At 44.9% G+C, this 18,278-nt stretch overlaps 1 protein-coding gene across 2 annotated transcripts in view; it reads left to right on the top strand.

Annotated features, from left to right (window-relative positions):
* PRAG1 (PEAK1 related, kinase-activating pseudokinase 1) overlaps positions 1–18,278 on the top strand; it is a 55,353-nt gene that overhangs the window by 21,579 nt on the left and 15,496 nt on the right. For both annotated transcript variants that reach the window (XM_084876896.1, XM_084876897.1), the window contains one exon: positions 10,921–11,078. In XM_084876896.1, the coding sequence (XP_084733022.1) occupies positions 10,921–11,078 (158 nt within the window). The remainder of the gene's footprint in view (positions 1–10,920; positions 11,079–18,278) is intronic.

The raw sequence follows: 18,278 nt of genomic DNA, 5'->3' as shown, positions 1-18,278 counted from the left end.
CTGAGATTTGATGGACTGTTTGATGCTTCTGTGTCTCTGAATCAATTTTTGTTCATCAGTTTGTTGTTCACTATATTCCACAAATGAGTGAGGTCATGTGATATTTATCTTTCTCCTCCTCACTTACTTAACTTAGCATAATGCTCTCCAGGTCCATCCATGCTGTTGCAAATGTAAAAGTTCTTCTTTACAGCAGCATAGTATTCTATTGTGTAGATGTACCACGGTTTTTTAATCCACTCATCTGCTGATGGGCACTCAGGCTGATTCCAAACCTTAGTTATTGTACATTGTGTTGCTATGAACATAGGGATGCATCTATACTATCTGATTGTTATTTCTAATTTTTTTGGAAATATACCTAGAAGTGGAATTACTGGGTTAAATGGGAGTTCCATTTGAGGAAACTCCATACTGTTTCCACAGTGGCTGCACCAGTCTGCATTCCACCAGCAGTGCATGAGGGTTCCTTTTCCTCCACATCCTCGCCAGCATTTGTTGTTTGTTGATTTGTTGATGATAGCCATTCTGACAGGTGTGAGATGGTTTCTCATTGTCATTTTGATTTGCATCTCTTGGATGTTTAGTGACTTTGAGCATATACATATTTTTTTTAAAGATAAATACAACCGTGTTTATCAAGGAAATATATAGTATGAGTACCTGAGAGTGGGAAGCTGGGAAAGAATTAGAGATGGGGATGAAGAGAAAAATTAAAATAATGCAGGTTAACTTGAAAGCATATAATTAATTGAGGCATATGGTTCTCTCACCTCTGCACTTAAAGTAAATACAAAAATGGAGAGAGAGGGGATTACTTGAGAGAAGCAAGAAGTGGCACCAGTCTGTGGTTGTGTACTTTCCAAGAGAAGCACTGACTGCCTGGTACAGAGGTGGAGGTGGGAGATGTTTGGAGTGACCCGGTGTGACCCCGTGATTTACAATAAGAAATACATACTTGGTCTTCCTCTCCAGTGCAATCACAGAACCCTTGTGTCCTGAGTGCTCCATTTTCCAGGAACCATAAAGGTGTCTTTTATTATGTAATGAGGTGATTTTTGGAACCTGCCTACAAATCGAGCTGGTTTCCTGGGAAGCAGCCATTGTGATGCAGGGGTTGGAACTCTCAGCCCCTCCCACAACCTTCCTGGAGGGTGGAAGGACTGGAACTTGAATCAGTTGCCAATGGTTGATGATTTCATCCATTTGCCTATGTGATAAAGCCTCCTAGAAGACCCAAAAGGACATGGTTTGGAGAGTTTCCAGGTTGGTGAGCACATGGCGATGTGGGCACGCTCGGAGAGGGCATGGGAGCTCCGCCCCCTTTTCCCATACCTTGCCCCATTCTTCTCTTCTGTCTGGCTGTTCCTGAGTTATATATCCTTTTAAGTACTTTTTTTCCTCTGAGTTCTGAGAGCTGTTCTGGCATATTAATCGAACTAAAGGAGAGGGGTGTTTTGGGAACCTTAGTTCTGTAGCAGGTCAGTCAGAAGCACCAGTGACAACTCAGACTTGAGTTTGGTATCTGCAATGGAGGGCAGTCTTGTGGGATGAAGCCCTTTACCTGTGGGCTCTTATGCTGTCTCCACGTGGATAATGACAGAATTGAGACACACAGCTGGTGTCCAAGAACCTTCTTAAGTGAGGTCTGGTTGGTGGTGCGGGGATTTGGGTGGAGAGGTTTCAGCAAGGCAGAGGAGAGGGAGAGGAAGCTGTTGAGGAGTAGGTAAAAGAGTGCTGAACAACTGTCCTGGGAGTGTGAAGGGAGCCCCACCCTTATCGGGCCATAGGCTGGACCAGAGCGGGAGTGGAGAAGTAGATTATCCTAGTACCTTTGTCACAAGTAGCTCCAATCTCCCAAGCCAGGAGGGTAGTAATGAAGTCTAATATTAGTTTTTCTTAAGCCAAAAAGCTGGGCTCAAGGTCTGGGTCAACAAAGTATACTGGAAGCATTTGCTGAGTCAAGAGGAGGAGAGAGAAAGAATTCCAAAAGTGCAGTTGCCAAAACCAATAGTCTAGAAACAAAAGGATTTCGGCCAGGCACAGATCATCTCAGTGAATGAGTTCCAACAGGAATAGGTCAGGACAAGAGCAGCAGCAAGTCCCAAATTGGCGGATAACAACTTGCTAATGTTTTGGTTTAGTCGATCACCAGAACCTTCTGTGTGTTGGCAGAGAGGATGGGGAGGAGGGTGAAGGGGAAAAGCATCATGGGAGGTTCTTTTTCAGCAGGGGGAGGCAAGCTACATAATCAAAGGGTTATTCTGTTTCTAAACTTTTGTATGACGGAGCTAAGCAACCTGGTCATTTGAGGAGTATGCCAGCCGCTGAACCTGGGATTGCACTGGAAATTATCAAGCTCTTGATTATGTAGATTCAAAGTGAGTTCTGGTTGGTTGATGGGCAAATCCATTCTTCCTTGTTATTTGAGAATAATGCATGCGATCAAAAGCATCACCTTGATTCCCTTTCTTCCTTGAGTCTCCTCAGAGACATCATAAGAGTGGAGGTACCAGGAAAGAGTGAGATCTCTAACCCATCTGCTGTTTTTGTCTTCTATCCAGGTCATACAAGGAATTATGGGTTTACTGGAGGCTGCTGAAGTCCTCTCTCTGTCTCTGCCTTTCGGTGTCTCTGTTTCTGTTCCTCTCTCTCTCTCTTCATCCATCCGACCGTCTGTCCATCCATCCGTCTGTCCATCCATCTACATTCATCTTTCTACATAACTTTACACCTTCTACATACCCGGTGCTGTTTGTAGCACTTGTTAAAGATTAACTCGGTAAACCCAATGGACCTTCCTATTTGCCCCGTAAGCATTGTTATCCCCATTTTATAGACGGGAAGCTAAAAGCACAGAGATTAAGAGCCTCTTCCAAGGCGCAAAGCCCATAAAAGCAGTGGAGCCAGGACCCAAACCCAGGCTTCACACCCTTAACCACCACAGTCGTGGGCTTCCTGGGTAACTCTGCAGTCTACCTGGGACACTTGCTATTCAAGTGCTTGCCTGGCTGTTCTTCCCCATGGTTCCTCTGTGTGGGTCCTCCCACACAGAACCGGCCTGTGAGCTGGGCAGCTGGTTGGGGGTGCCCCTCCGGATTGCAGCTGCTCTGTCTGCACCTCCATTTGTTATTCATCTCTTTCTTTTCATGTTCTCATCCCATCTGCCCCTGGTGTGAACAGATGTAAGAGCTTCCTGGTTCTTAAGAACTCGTGGTTCTTAAAACAATTGTGTTAGAGATGACAGTGTATGAATTGGGTGATGGGTTGAGCTGCGGGGTTTTCTGCCCTCGTACCTGCTCCCAGCAGCTGCCTCTCCCTGTGCTCAGCCTTTGCTGAAACCTCTCTGTCCTAGATAACTGGATAAACATTTGCTGGCCCCTCTCCTGCCCCAGGCAGCCCAGAGCTGCTGTAGGACAGTACATAACCATGCAGACTGGGGCCACAAATAAACAACTCTGATTCTCTGAGGCCAGAAAGGCCATCTTTTTAAAATATTAGTATCTCTCAATGCCAAAGTAGATCTGTAGATAGCCAAGCAAATGCCTACAAATTTCCATTTGACCAATTTAAGCATTTTTATCCTCGACCAAATCCAACTACTAACTAATTTAAAGGTGTCTGTCTTTTCTGTCTTTAAAAATGAGTATGGCTTTCGTTCTGTGTTTAAGTGGTTTCCACTGAATGCAAAGCACATTCATCTTCAGGTTGAACCGAAGGGCTTTTCAGAGCCCCGAAGTCACCAGTGCGTTAACTGCAATGCAAATGAATAGGCCTGCGCCAGAGAGATCACCTGATCAACAACGAAACTGACTTCCTATCTTTTTTTTTTTTTAATATTTTATTGATTTTTTAACAGAGAAGAAGGGAGAGGGAAAGAGGGCTAGAAACGTTGATGAGAGAGAAACACTGATCAGCTGTCTCCTGCATGCCCCCACCTGGGGATGTGCCCACAACCAATGTACATGCCCTTGACCGGAATCGAACCTGGGACCTTTCAGTCCACAGGCCAACGCTCTATCCACTGAGCCAAACCGGTTTCGGCTGACTTCCTATCTTTGTAAAGCTGAGCCATCAGTGGGGAAAGATGCCCCCAAAGCAGACTGGACTTGCTAGTCCTTTCAGGTGGTACTTAGCCACTGCTCAAATAATCCCCTTAGCATTATCATCTAAGAATACCAAAGGTAAAGGCAATAAAAACCTGTCCAGCTTCATTAATCTGCTTTTCTCATCTCATATCCCAGAAAACAACAACAATAAAAAAACTACAAGCTTTGTGCCAAGTCAGGATATTCTGGGACTGCTGTTTTTTGTAGCTAGAAGAAGGGTCCTGCCATTGAACCCAGCTTTCCTGGGGGTGGTTGTTTGCTCATCGTTCCTGCCTTTTGCAAGTCTTGCTGGGCAAGTATAGTTTTTTTTCTTCAAGGAAACATTTATCTTCTCAGATGCCAACGACGTATTGAAACAGAGGCAGATAAACTTAAGCAAGAAGCGTTTAATAATGACTGTGTCCCAGCATGTCCTGGCTATGACACAGCTCCTGAAACAGTTTGTAATTTGGGGGTAGCTACAATAAGCCTGTTTCACATGAGACAATTAGAGTAATCTTACCGGGACCCTAAGTGAATGCTCAGTGATGTGAGTCAGGTGCAGTTCAGTGTGAGTTCCAGAGGGACAGGCTAGTCAGCCGGCTGACATGGTTGGAGAGGGCTTCGTAGGTAAGTAATACTGAGCCTGTCTTAAGGATGGAAATGTTTTGAGGGGGAGAGAGAATGGTTTCCTGCATCATCGTGGGGAGTGGAGCAGAACACAGAGAGCTTTAGGGACAGTGAGGGCCTAGCCCAGTGGTCAGCAAACTGCGGCTCGCGCGCCCCATGCGACTGGCTCTTTGACCCCTTGAGTGTGGCTCTTCCACAAAATACCACGGCCTGGGCAAGTCTATTTTGAAGAAGTGGCGTTAGAAGAAGTTTAAGTTTAAAATATTTGGCTCTCAAAAGAAATTTCAATCCTTGCCCTGTTGATATTTGGCTCTGTTGACTAATGAGTTTGCCGACCACTGGCCTAGCCCAGTTGGAGAGAAGGATTTTCGAGGGCAAGTATTATAGTATGGTAGTAGTATATTAGCCAAAGGGGTGATCATTTGTTTTCCAAACAAGAAATCCATGCATGTGTTCTATGGATAAACATGTTCTAATGGGTAAACAGTGGGGGCAGGGACTATTTGAAAGCGGGATTATCGGAGGAAGTCTGGAACGTGTGTTTGTCGCCAGGGAGGACCTGGGTTGATCCCGTGTGGTGGCTGAGGTTGGGAATCTCCTAAGGAGCTCTGGGCAGGACTCCCGTCGGCCAGCATCCAGAGAGCGGTACCATGGACAGATTTGGAGCCAAGATGTTCTACCCAAGGCTGCAAATGTTTTCTGAGGATGTGGTTGAACCCTCTGTATACTTTTTTTTTCTAGGAGCTTGACCAGTTAGAAGGGATGGTGTCTGCTCCACCCACTGGTGTATCCCCAACACTTAACACGGTGCTTGGCACACAGTAATCAACGTTGATTTGTTGAAAAACCCGAAGTGGTGTTCAGGATAAGCAGGACGGGGGACACACTCCAGGTGACACGGGCGTACGTTTAAAACAGGGTGCTTTTATCCGCCAGGCAGACCTGGTGTCTCAGCGTGAGTCGGTTAAGGATTCTCACTTTAGGATGTAGCTAAACAGTAGAGATTGCTAAACAGGGTGAAACTCACTGCATTGCGGAGGGTGTTTGAATCCCTCCTTCCGATGGAGCCCAGTGCGTCCATTGGAGGCTGAAGGCAGCAGGTCACAGCGGCAGAGCCTTCCCCACCTTCCTGTGGTTTTGCAGGAAGTGCATTTTGTAGAGAAGTCAGAGAGGAACTGAGTGTGATTCACCGCAGGCTGACGGGGCGCTTGGGCCGCCCCTGCAGCCGGCCCTTCGTCCTCAGGGACCCTGCAGTCACCGCCCGGCCTGGCCCAGGGCTCTGGGGGGCCAGCTGGTGAGGATGGCGCCTCGGGCTGGAGTCTAGGATGGTAAGACGTTTCCATTCTTTGATTTAGGTGAGACCTAGTTGATTTGCATCTGAACCCATTCTGTCTTCTTCTCGGTAATGTTCTCAGTGTGTATAGCGTTTTCTAACCTGCTTACGCCTTCCGAGTTCTTCTTCAAGTCCCCACTAAACTTAGCAGTGACTTTGAGCAGCCCAAAGAACTTGGTGGTTTGCATGTGTCCGGATCTAAAGGGCTAGCCTAAAGCTGCTCACTGGCATCACTCGGATTTTCATAGATTTTGCTCCAGAGGCAAAAAGCGCTCCCTCCACCTGACGTCTGTGGACTAACCCGGCAGAGGGCAGTGAAAATGAAAACTTGCCCCGGGCACACTTGAGATCGCACTCTTGAACTTGAAATCTAGCGGCCTGGGAAGCCTGCCACCCAGCCCCTGCCCCTCACACACCGGCCCGGCCTCTGTGAAGTCTTTCGGACATGCCTCCAGCTCAGGGGTATTTTTAGAAGAGGCTGTTCCTCCAAACGAGGAAGTCTGGCAGATGGCTCTTCCGCCCGGATCCTTTTTTATTTTTTCTAGTTTTCCCCCCATACCGTGTGGAGAGCACCGGCCAGGCTCCGTTCTCTGAGGACAATAGGGGGAAAAGCCGCTCTGAAAACACCGGGCAGCAGCTGCAGGGCCCGGAGTCTCTAAGGACGCGGTGCCACCGGCCCGGCATGGCCCCCTCCTCGCCGGTGCCGGCGGCTGATGGGCAGGGGGAGGCAGGAGAGGAAGTCTGAGCCGGAGCGAGTCGGTTATCACTCTGCGTGGGCAAAGACATCTGTGCGGGCCGCGTTCCCCCGGCCCCGATAAGAGTCTTACTCACCACCGGAGAGGAAGGACCAGTGCGTGTGGTTTCAGCCCATTGAAACCACTTCCTTCACTGACATGACATCAGATTTCATCGTATGGGTGGTTTGCGCCAGTTTTGTGAAAAACAAACTGTCATCCACAAGGGGAAGGTGCCCTGAAAGAAACCTAAGGATAGCCGTGGTGTGCGTTTTACGTGTGTTCAGATTGCCTTTTGGCCCTAGGTCTCACAGAAGGCTCTATGGGGACCCAGAATAGGAAGCCCTTTTCAGAGTTTTTTTTGAGAAATCCATTGCACAGGCTTCCCCTTTGATTTTTAAATCTGACGTGGTTTTGCTCATTCTCGGGTTAAATTCTCTAAGAGTGCAGATTACGCAGGTTTCCAGGGTGGAAGGTTTCTGATGCGTCTCACACACCAGAGTCATCACTCCCAAAATTTTGCTCTTAAGGAGGGCCAGCCCTCTCCCTCCCCACTTACACCGGAGCGTTCCGCATGCCTATTGGGTGTTCGTTCCCTGGTGGGATCCTGGGCTCTTCGTGCCTCTTCTCAGAGAGAAACAGCAGGAATGTCCCCGGAAGCCATGACGACATGAAATTGTGACTTAGACACTAAGATGTACCCAAGTCTGCTCCAGGAGGCTCCCCACTTCCCTTCACACACACACACACACACACACACACACTGAGACATACACACACACCGTGACATACACACACAGACACACACAGAGACACACACACACACACACACAGGATCTGCGGAAAATGCATCCTGCAATCCTAGGAACACTCTGATTCTGTCTGCATTCACTTGGTGAGTCTTCAAAACTGACTTTTCCCTCCGAGTGACGAGATGCTGAAGAACTCACCTCCAGAGTCTCAGGAGAGTCGTCAGGTCTGAGAAATAACCTTTTCCACCCCCGGGGCTGTTCTGTGATGGGTCAGCCCTCACTGGGCTTGCCTGTCCCGCTGGGGGCCTCACGGAAACCCCACTGGGTCATCCCTGGGTCTGTGCCCTTCGGAGGCTCACAGACAGGCCAACAGAGGTGCCGGGACATTCCTGGGCTCATTCAGGCCCTAGGGGTTTTTGTTGCTCCTAGAAGTGTTCATTTTCAGTTTATGCAATATTTTAAGCATACAATAAAGGTCAAAAATTCATTTAGCAGACCTTCGTGTATCTCCCTAAGATTTTTCAAGTATCAACATTTTGCCATTATATTAGGTTTTTAAAACAAAATATTACAGGTATGGTGGAAAAATCTCTCCTTACTTAATTTTCATTTTTCTCCTTGCTACCCAGAGTAACCACTAACTTGAAGTTTATGAGTATTAATTCCACTATATTACATATATGTGACATGGAAAAAATATATAACATTGTCTCGAAAATGTATATAAGAGGTATATCTACTTAATACCACTTGTATTCTTTACTCGAGTCTTTTGAAAGCTACTTGTAATACTCATTTTAAGCATAGTTTTCACATTGGTACATTAAAATCAAGTACATTTATTTTTAATGCTATATAAGATTCCATTATAAGATTATACCACAACATAACCATTTCTTTCTGATGGACATTGGAGTTATAGCATTCTTTCAAGAAACACATAATCCCTATTTTATATATACTACATTATATCATCGAAAAGAGAGAATGTTTCCCAATTCATTTTATGGCTTTGATTTAACCTTTATACCAAAACTAGACTAGAAGAGTACCAGGAAGAAAAATAGCGGGCTAACCTCACATTTGAATGTAAATGTAAACATCTTCAGTTAAATATTAGTCACACTGAATCCAGCCATGTGCAGTAAATTAAAGTGTGCGAGTTATTAATGTGACTCACCCCATGAACAGAATAAAGGAGGGGAAACAATAATTTTTGTGTAGATGTAGAACAAACATTTGATCAAGTTCAATAACTATAAATGACTTAAGGATATGAAACACTTCAAAAACCTGGATGGAAACACTTCCTTAACCTGATGAAGAATATTGACCAACACTCCCAGCAAGCGTGCATGTGGTGTTGAAGCATATTGTGTAGTGTCTCCCCTGGGAGCTTATTATAAATGCAGACACACAGAGTCCACCCTGTGGAGTTCCCTCATTGAGTTCCCTCTTTTCTTTCAATGATTGCTATTACTGTAAATGTGTGTGTGTGTGTGTGTGTGTGTGTGTGTGTGTGTACTCATACATGCACTTGTGTATTTTTTTAGTTTTATCTATTTATATACATTGAGTGTTTTTCTTATGTTTGTGGAATGGGGGCTATGTCAGCTCAGCAGCTATGGTGCTGGAATTTCTCTCTTGGCAAAATTCTGGGCCTGAAGACCCAAGAGACAGCAGAGACCACTCTGGAGGGGGCAGAGTAGTTGGGCTGCCATAGAGTTGGCTCCTCTCCTACACCAGGGAGTTGTTGCGATTCACACCTTATTTTGGCTTCATCTGAGGAGCCATTACGATGGATCTGGTGAGGATAAAAATATTGTAGGAAACCTCTATGATTGTATTTTACCATAGCCCTTCCTAAGGATTTGATATTTCCAAGATTCCTACAGTGAAATTGAAATATAAAAATCTGTTAATCATACTATTGCCATCAATGTCACACTCCTGTTTAACAGCTTTAAAGGCATGTTTCATGGTGGTTCTCAGGGTTGAAGATGGAGAGAGAGATGTTTCTAGAAAACACTTTTCCTGGTGGCAAACAGACTTTCTCTAAACTTTTCTGTTAATGAACAAAGGATTCCAGTGACTCTGAAGAGCTACCCAGGGCCTGGCCATGCTGAGCCAAAGAACAATCAATACATTTTTGACTGTAAGGTCACATGCATTAAATAAGGCAGTTCTGATGCCAAATCAATCCTGCATTGTGTATTTCCTACAGCAAATATCGAGATATAGATCCGCTGTCCGCGGAGCAAGAATGTCATCAGGAAATATCAGTTCAGACAAATGTGGGTTACCGCCCGCAGGGAAGGACCTGCATTGATCGGCCTCTGTCTCACCCTGTGGTGAAAATGTCAGGTCAGAGTGAATATTCATGTAGCCCTTGGAAAGAGGGGAGGGGGAATCAATAACACTAAACACCCTACCTGATAATGGAACTGTTTTCTCCAAGGCCAAGGCCTTTGTTGTGAACTTGGTATTCCTGTCCCTGGTTTGTTGGTAATGTTGTCTTAGAAATGCAACAAAAAGATTTCACAGGAAGCCTAAGGGCAGATGTATTCCATAATTCTGGACTAAGGGTTATGTTAACATGGTTCTGACTAGGCATTGCATTAGAAGTCTGGTTAAAATTTAAACGAGCCCTGACCGGTTTGGCTCATTGGATAGAGCGTCGGCCTGCGGACTGAAGGGTCCCAGGTTCGAATCCGGTCAAGGGCATGTACCATGGTTGCGGGCACATCCCCAGTAGGGGGTGTGCAGGAGGCAGCTGATTGATATTTCTCATCCATGTTTCTAACTCTATATCCCTCTCCATTCCTCACAGTAAAAAATATTTTTTTAAATAAAAAAGTTTAAAAATTTTTAAATGATGCTTCTCTTAATTCCAAGGAACAACCTAGACTCTTTGAAACTATGTCAAGAGAGTACCGGGCAAAAAAAGAAATTCTGTTTTTAGTCTTGATTTGCAATTTACTTGTTTTGTGATCTTGCAAAAGCTACCCAGTTTCTATATACCTCTATACATTGGCTTATAATATAATATTCTATTTTTCTTTGTAGAGTTGTTGCACAGGACATAATAGATGACAAAAATGTGTTAGAAGACATAGTCAGAGTATGAAAGCTCCAAATCATGGCTTTGACATTTGTCTAAATTTAATGCACTCACCTCTTCTAACCACCCAAGGAACCTCCTGCCATGTATGTGCATACAGTTTCAAAAGAGCCCCTGTTCTCTCTTCCCAAAATCATTTTTCTAAAACTTGCTGGCATAGGTCAGGTTTCAAGAGAGAGCATAGTGCGTTCATGGTCAATAAACCTGGTTTTAACTTGAAACTAAATTAACCACTCTCATTGTTTCTTCCAAAAACTTTCAGGCACCTTTTGAAAATGAACAAGAGCAGCTCTGACTTGGAGAAAGTGAGCCAGGGCTCCGCAGAGAGCCTCAGCCCGTCCTTCAGGAGTGTCCACGTCAGCTTCACCACAGGCTCCACGGACAGCCTGGCCTCGGACTCCAGGACCGGCAGTGATGGAGGTAACAGACTTGACCTTGACAAGGAGGCTGAGGTTCTCCTGAGTCTGTAAGGCCAGGCCCAAGTTAACTGCCAGAATTTTGCAAGGGCTGAGCTGTGGGGAAGCACGGGACTTGGTTAGAAAGTCTGCAAGGTCCAAGGCCTCTGGAGAACCTTGCGGAAGGTGGCAGCGCCTGCCTTGACTTTTCCAAATAAGTCTGACCCCCCTGCCCTCCCACCTGGGTATTTTACTAAAATCTTTTACATTTAGACTTCAAAACGTCCTTGTTTGAAAGACATTACTGGTGCTTTCTCAAGGATACTCACTTTACTAATTGTATCTAGAGGTTAATTTTAGTTCAAGCTGTTGTGACAATAAAAGCCTAAGAAGGCAGGTGAACAAGGCTTTTTGCTCCTAAAGCAAAACAGCCCCTTAGCCTCTCTTTCACACAGTAATCTATTCATCATCGCTCGGGGTCTGCCAGTCAGTCCCGGCACTGAGCTAGACCCCCTTTCTGGGCCCTGCTTTTCCCATGAAGTAGACTCTACCGAGGAGCACTTGACTATAATTCCCTAGTGAATATATGGCAAGGTGCCTCATCCCATACTGCACTCCCCAGTTATACACAGCGCATCGCATGGCAACAAGATGGGAGGAGGCAGAAGTTGAAAGCATGTTGAAAGATTCCTAATCCCTTGGCTAATGAGCCACCTAAGTGTAGGTCTGCTCTCCATTTCTGTGCTCGGGATTAGTTCTCGGGACTGGGTACATGCCAACCAAAGTTTCCTCTTTCTTGGCAACCCTCCGTGTTCCTCTCGGTCTTTCTCCCTCCCCCTACCTGGAGCTCTCTTGGGTGCATGCATGCACTCACATGTGTTCCCATGTGCACGCTTGGACACGGCAGGCGTTTACATAAATGTCTATTAAATTAAAAGTATGCAGGTTTCATTAGGCCACCATCCATTCCACTCTTTGGATAATATGTGGCTATGTCCTGATTGGGTATGTTCCTGAAAGGGAACTCTTGTTTTTCTGTAGCTGTGATGGGCAGTATTAAAACCTCTCTCCCTTTCAACACTTTGTGTGTGTGTGTGTGTGTGTGTGTGTGTGTGTGTGTCCTCTCCTGCATTTCTCTCGAACTTGGCTGTAACTTTAGGTTTCGACATGTGCCAACATGACTTCCCCTCTCGCTCCTGAGGAAGTATTGCTTGTCAGTAGGCATTTTTCAGAGTAGAGGGTTCCATTGAAAAGTTACTGTCACCAACATTTTTCTGTCTAAAAGATGAGTACCACTAGGGCAAAAGCGTGTGTTATAAGTCCGTCTGTGGTGTGTTCTGATGGGAAACTTCTGATAGCTCTAACTTAAAAACAGGAAATATCTTAGCCTTGATTCGAGTAGGATGTGGCCAGAAAGGATTTTCTTTTTCTGCAGATTTTCCTGGGCTTCTATCTTTTTCCTTTTCCCATCCCATTGTGCAAACATTCCACAAGACATATTATTCCACAGAGGGCTGGGTCGGGCCCGTGAACCATGAGTCCCTGTGTTGGCCAGCCCTGACCCTCTCTCTCGGGATGTGACCAGTTCTATGGGGGAGTCCTCATTGGCCACCTGCCAGCTGGTGTTGATGAGATCTGGATATAATGACCTCAACACTTTGCTTCTCGGAACCAGCAGATCATGATGTTTGCTCTTGGAGCTCCTAAGGTCTGTGTAGGAAGATAAGGTTAGAACACACGACACTGCCCTAGCCACTTTGGCTCAGTAGATAGAGCATCGGTCTTCGGACTGAAGGGTCGTGGGTTTGATTTCGGTCAAGGGCACGTATCTCGGTTGCAATCACAATCCCTGGTTGGGGCGCATGTAGGAGGTAACCAATCAATGTGTCTATCTCACATCGGTGTTTCTCTATCTCTCCCCCTCCCTTCCACTCTCTAAAAATCAATGGAAAAATACCCTTGGGTGAGGATTAACAAACAAACCAAATAACAACACATAACACATGGATGGAATAAGGTAGGAAATTGAGCTGCCCAGAACATGAGTGCTTGTAAAGGCTTCCAGAAGGAGAAGTCAGTGAGCTGATGGAGGGTTCAGAAAAGACTTTTTGAGAAGATGGGACTTGAGCTCGTGTCTGAAGTATGGCAAGGATTAAGGAGGAAAGGGCTTTGCAGGTTAAGAAGACACTAAGGCGGAACAAAGGCTCAGGGGAGAGGGGAAGACCAGCCTGCCACACTTCCGTGGAACAGGCAGGGGAAATGGGACGTGAGGTTGGCAGGAAGCAGAGGCTGATTGTCCAAGGCCCTAGAAACCGATTTGTGGAGGTAGGAAAGAGGGAGCCTCTGGGGATCGATGAGAATAAAGGTGACACCTAACCTTGTCATTTTTGAATTAAAATGATTATATTTTTATTATTATCCCTCTATTGTGATCCAGTTATTCAGAGGAAATACACTTCAGAATTTGGAGTCCCAGATCCACAAGAAAGTACCTTAAAGCAAACTATTTCTTACTACTGCTCCTATGTATGGCTCTGTCCCCAGAATCATGCTTTGAAACTAGCAAGAGACCAAAGGGGCACTGTCTCATTCCCTCTCTCTCTCTCTCTCTTTCTCTCTCTAATGTCACGTAAGCATCAGTCCAGAGAATATATAGAACCACTGGTCATGAAATGCGAGAAACCCTAGATTCAGCTCCTCGTCACTAACCAAGACCGCTTGCTTAACGGCTGTTATTGAATTATTCTCTTTCAGTCCCATGAGTTTTTACTCACTTTTATTGTGCCTCCTATTACTATTTGTCACCTGGTGCTGAAGCTGAGAGAGTGGCTCAGAATAGGAGAGGTAGAATTAGTTTAAGCAGAAGATCCTTAAAACCAGAATGTAGCGTCTACCTCTAATATTATATATTGACATAATATACAGTTAGGTTCTCTGTATACTTATTCTGACAGTAGGAATTCACTAATGAAAATGATGCATTGACTTCACACCTACAGCATGGCTGGCCAGAGTGAGGTCAGCATGAACTCATTCCAGGCTATATCATAGTAGCAGCTTGTGTGAACTCCTTGGAGGCACATCAGGACTCATGGTGAAGGTTAGATTTCTCCTATTCAGGCTTTGTGATTAAAAAAAAAGTCTTGCCGGGACCGGTTTGGCTCAGTGGATAGAGCGTCGGCCTGAGGACTGAAAGGTCCCAGTTTCGATTCCGGGCAAGGGCATGTACCTTGGTTGCGGGCACATCCCCAGTAGGGGGTGTGCAAGAGGCAGCTGATCGATGATTCTCTCTCATCTGTGTTTCTAACTCTCTATCCCTCTCTCTTTCTCTCTGTTAAAAATCAATAAAATATATTTTTAAAAAAAAAAAGTCCTAAATTTTTAAGAAAAACAAACAGGTGTCATCAATAACTTTGTCCCATTTTTTAAACAAGTCTGTCTAAATATGTTTACAGATATTTTTGTATCAATATTAACTTTATTTTCTGCTTGTATCGCATTTCATGCTCCTCAAAGCACATCTGTTATCCCATTTGTCTATGTGGGCAGTTCCGTTGAACAGTGAGTCAGCTCAGTAGAAGGAAGAATCCGTCTAAGCAGTTGTTTAAGCTGGTGCAGGAGGGACAGAGGGCCCGTGTCAGGACAGATCTGTGAATACTGCCCAGGAAGTGAACGGTGGGTGGATGAGGGGAAGGAATCGGTTAAATGAAATCATCTTCAGAAGACGCCTATTGCTTCAGATAGTTCCTTTTGTTTATTTTTTAAATATATTTTTATCAATTTCAGAGAGGAAAGAAGAGGAGGGAGAGAGAGAGAGAAACATCAATGATGAGAGAGAATCATTGATCTGCTACCCCCTGCATGCCCCACCCCACCCCCCATGGGGATTGAGCCCATAACCTGGGCATGTGCTTTGGCCGGAATCAAACCTGGGACCCTTCAGTCTGCAGGCTGATGCTCTATCTGCTGAGCCAAACCAGCTAGGGCCAAATGGTTACTTTTAAATATGCAAATCTTATATGCTGCTAAGATGATTTCCTTTCTGGTTTAGGAGAACAAAATTCAGTTTGGCAGTTTAACAAGAATCAGTGGATGTCAGGTTCCCATAGTCCAGAAGATGAGAGAGTGCTTTATTGAACTGAAACTGTAGGCAGGAACACTAGATAAGAGGTCTCATTATACAGTGAGCACAGTTATAAATCACATGAAGGTATGTACCAGGGCAAAGTAGGTATTCGTACTTTGATAGCTAGCAGGCCAAAGATACAGAAAGTTAATTAAATATCTTGACAGTAGTCAGCTTGTTTGTTCTCAATAATAATGCCAGGTAGGTTTTTAAAAATATACATATTAATTCAATCATTAATTGGATAGTTATTTGCTGAATGTAAACTGTGTGCTGGGTACAGTTCCAGATGTTGAAGATACAGCAGTGACACCCTCACCCCAAAATGTCCAGTTCTTCTTTCATGGAGATCCCATCCTAGTGGGGAGAGGTGGACAGGGAGGAAGATAAAGGAGTTAAATAGCCAGTGTGTCAGACGGCCGTAGGTGCTGCAGGGGAAATGGAGATGGGAAGGTGGCGGGGAGGGTCGGAGGACCTGTCAGGAAGAGAGGCAGCGCAAGTCCACGAAGATCAGACATCCGTCAGAATGAGTGGCAGCCTGACCTTCACTGAGCCTTCGCTCCCCGCTCAGGCTGTTATCTGAGAAGAAATGGTATTTTTTAAAATATATTTTTATTGATTTCAGAGGGGAAGGGAGGAGAGATAGAAATAGCGAGGATGAGAATCATTGATCACTTGGCTCCTGCATGCCCCATACTGGGGATCGAGCCTGCAACTTAGGCCTGTGCCCTGACTGGGAATCCAACCCGTGACCTCTTGGTGCCTGGGTTGGCTCTTAACTGCTGTCCGGACAGAAATAATAAAAGGTGGTCTTAACAATGGGGGGGAAAGGAGACATATGTAATACTTCAAACAATAACAAATTTAACTTTAAAATATATATATATTGCCGAAACCAGTTTGGCACAGTGGATAGAGCATCGGCCTGAGGACTGAAAGGTCCCAGGTTCGATTGTGCTCAAGGGCACGTACCTTGGTTGCGGGCACATCCCCAGTGGGGGGCGGGTGCAGGAGGCGGCTGGTTGATGTTTCTCTCTCATCGACATTTCTAACTCTCTATTCCTCTCTGTATAAAATCAATAAAATAAATTTTAAAAAATACAGCAAAAAATTAAAAAATAAAAATATGTATATTTTAAAATAAAATAAGAAATAAAAGTGGTCTTGAAAAGGGCATCTAAAAATCTCTAGCTACAAATAGTGTGTTTTCAGACCATTAAAAGGCTTGTTAAAGCACTTGATCCTAAACTGATGGGTTCTGTGCTGGGAGAGGCGGTCTATTAAAAAAAGAACTGGTGTTGCCTCGGAAGCGGGGGGTAGTCTTATACAGCGAATATAGGCCTAAACCTATGTTTTAACTGTAAAATTAGGGGGTCGTCTTATACGCCGGAAAATACGGTATATAATGACTTCAATAAAGTCAGTACAGGTCATGGTGAAAAGTAAAACAATGGAGAAAGGTACGGAATGAAAAGTCACAGTGTCCGGATATCCCCGTGGCAGCTCCCATCCCCGCCTTGAACATCTTTTTCTGTATCATCTTAGAAACTTTTATCCATGCTTTAAATATTATAAACTTTATTCCTATGCATTTTTGTTCTTACTCTATCTTGACGTCTTCTAAATCACAACCTCTAGATTTACCTCACTTTTTTTAATGCGGCCTGGTTTTTCATTGTATGAATCGGTTAAATAAACCCTCCCCTCATCAGTGCATGTTTAGCTTATTTTCATTACAAGTCTACCATAAGATCCTGTGATATAGAGTGAAATAATTTCATGGACATATATGTAAGACAAATTCTTACAAGTAGGAATTGATGTGTCAAAATATATATGCGTTTTAAATAGGTGTTACCAGATTATCCTTTAAAAAATGTCAATTTGCACTTTGAGCAACAGCCTGGGAAAGGGCTCTAAGCTAACTTTTAATGTTACTGTTAATTTGGGAGAAAAAAACCCTTAGTGGTTGTGTCCTCACAGGGATGGAAAGGCGTGCTTAGGCTGTAGGCATGTTTTCCGAGCCCTTTTTCCAAACCGAGACAGTGGGTCTCTTTTGCATGTAAATTGCATTCATGTCCTGATTATTGTTCCTTGGGATGATTGAGTGGTCCAGAGAGACTCCTCACAAATGCCACATTTCCCATCCCGTTGTAAAATGCTAATAACATGCTTCCATTTTCAGACCACGTCTACCTTCTTGAGAAAGCAAGGATTGATTCCTTTTAAAGGAATGCTTTGTTGCTTGCTTTTTTTTTTTTTTTTTTTTTTCTCTCTCAGAGTCGAGACTATTCAGACTGTGGGACCAAACAAGAGGTTGCACAATTTTCCTCTGGAGGAAAAAATGACATGCGAGGCTAGAACATTCTCTGGCCCCGTCCCCTCTCATCTTCTGGGGGTGGGGAAAGGGTTTGATGGAATCTTGCAAGATGACTGCTTCCTGTGCGAAACTGGCAAGGTGCCTGCACAGATGGCTGTGGTTTTCTCACCTTGAACCTGAGGGGCTGCAGGGAGCTGCAGGGCAGGGCGAGATTTTCTCCATCTGCTCTGTTCCCAGTGCCTTTTATTGAATAGACGCTCAACAGATACTGACTGATGAATGGATAAACCTATACAGCCATGTCCAGCTAGACAATGTATGATCCTCATTTTTAGAAAAGAAAGCGATAGTCCAAGTTTTTAAGCAAAAGAGAGTTCCATTTGCTTTACCTTCCTGGAAGTTGGAGGATAGTAAGTCACAAGAGCTCAGGTTTGGAGCTCGAGGACTCTTTGCTGTGACTCTGTGCTTTGCCTCCTCTGGCCCAGCTGCTGCAGGAAGGCAGAGCTGTGCACCGAGGAAGCCCAACCGTGCCCATTCATTCGGCTGGAAACTGGACTGACCACTTCCTTTTTAAGCTCAGCTCTCATTTTGTCTGCGGAGAACAATGAAAGTGCCTATTAAAAGCCAGCGAGAGGAGGACCCTGCAATAAGGAAAACCTCACAGCCCTACTCGGTTTGAACTTTTGGCCTGCATTCCTGCAAAGGGCTTAAGCTGCTTTTCCTGACCATTGAGATTCTGATGTCTCTCCTCTCTAACGATAATGGCACTAACTGGCATA

Source organism: Pipistrellus hanaki (assembly GCF_964339955.1).
Source record: "Pipistrellus hanaki genome assembly, chromosome: 3".
Taxonomy (NCBI): Eukaryota; Metazoa; Chordata; class Mammalia; order Chiroptera; family Vespertilionidae; genus Pipistrellus; species Pipistrellus hanaki.
The sequence above is the reverse complement of the archived record's forward strand: the minus strand, read 5'-3'. Positions and strand labels throughout refer to the sequence as shown.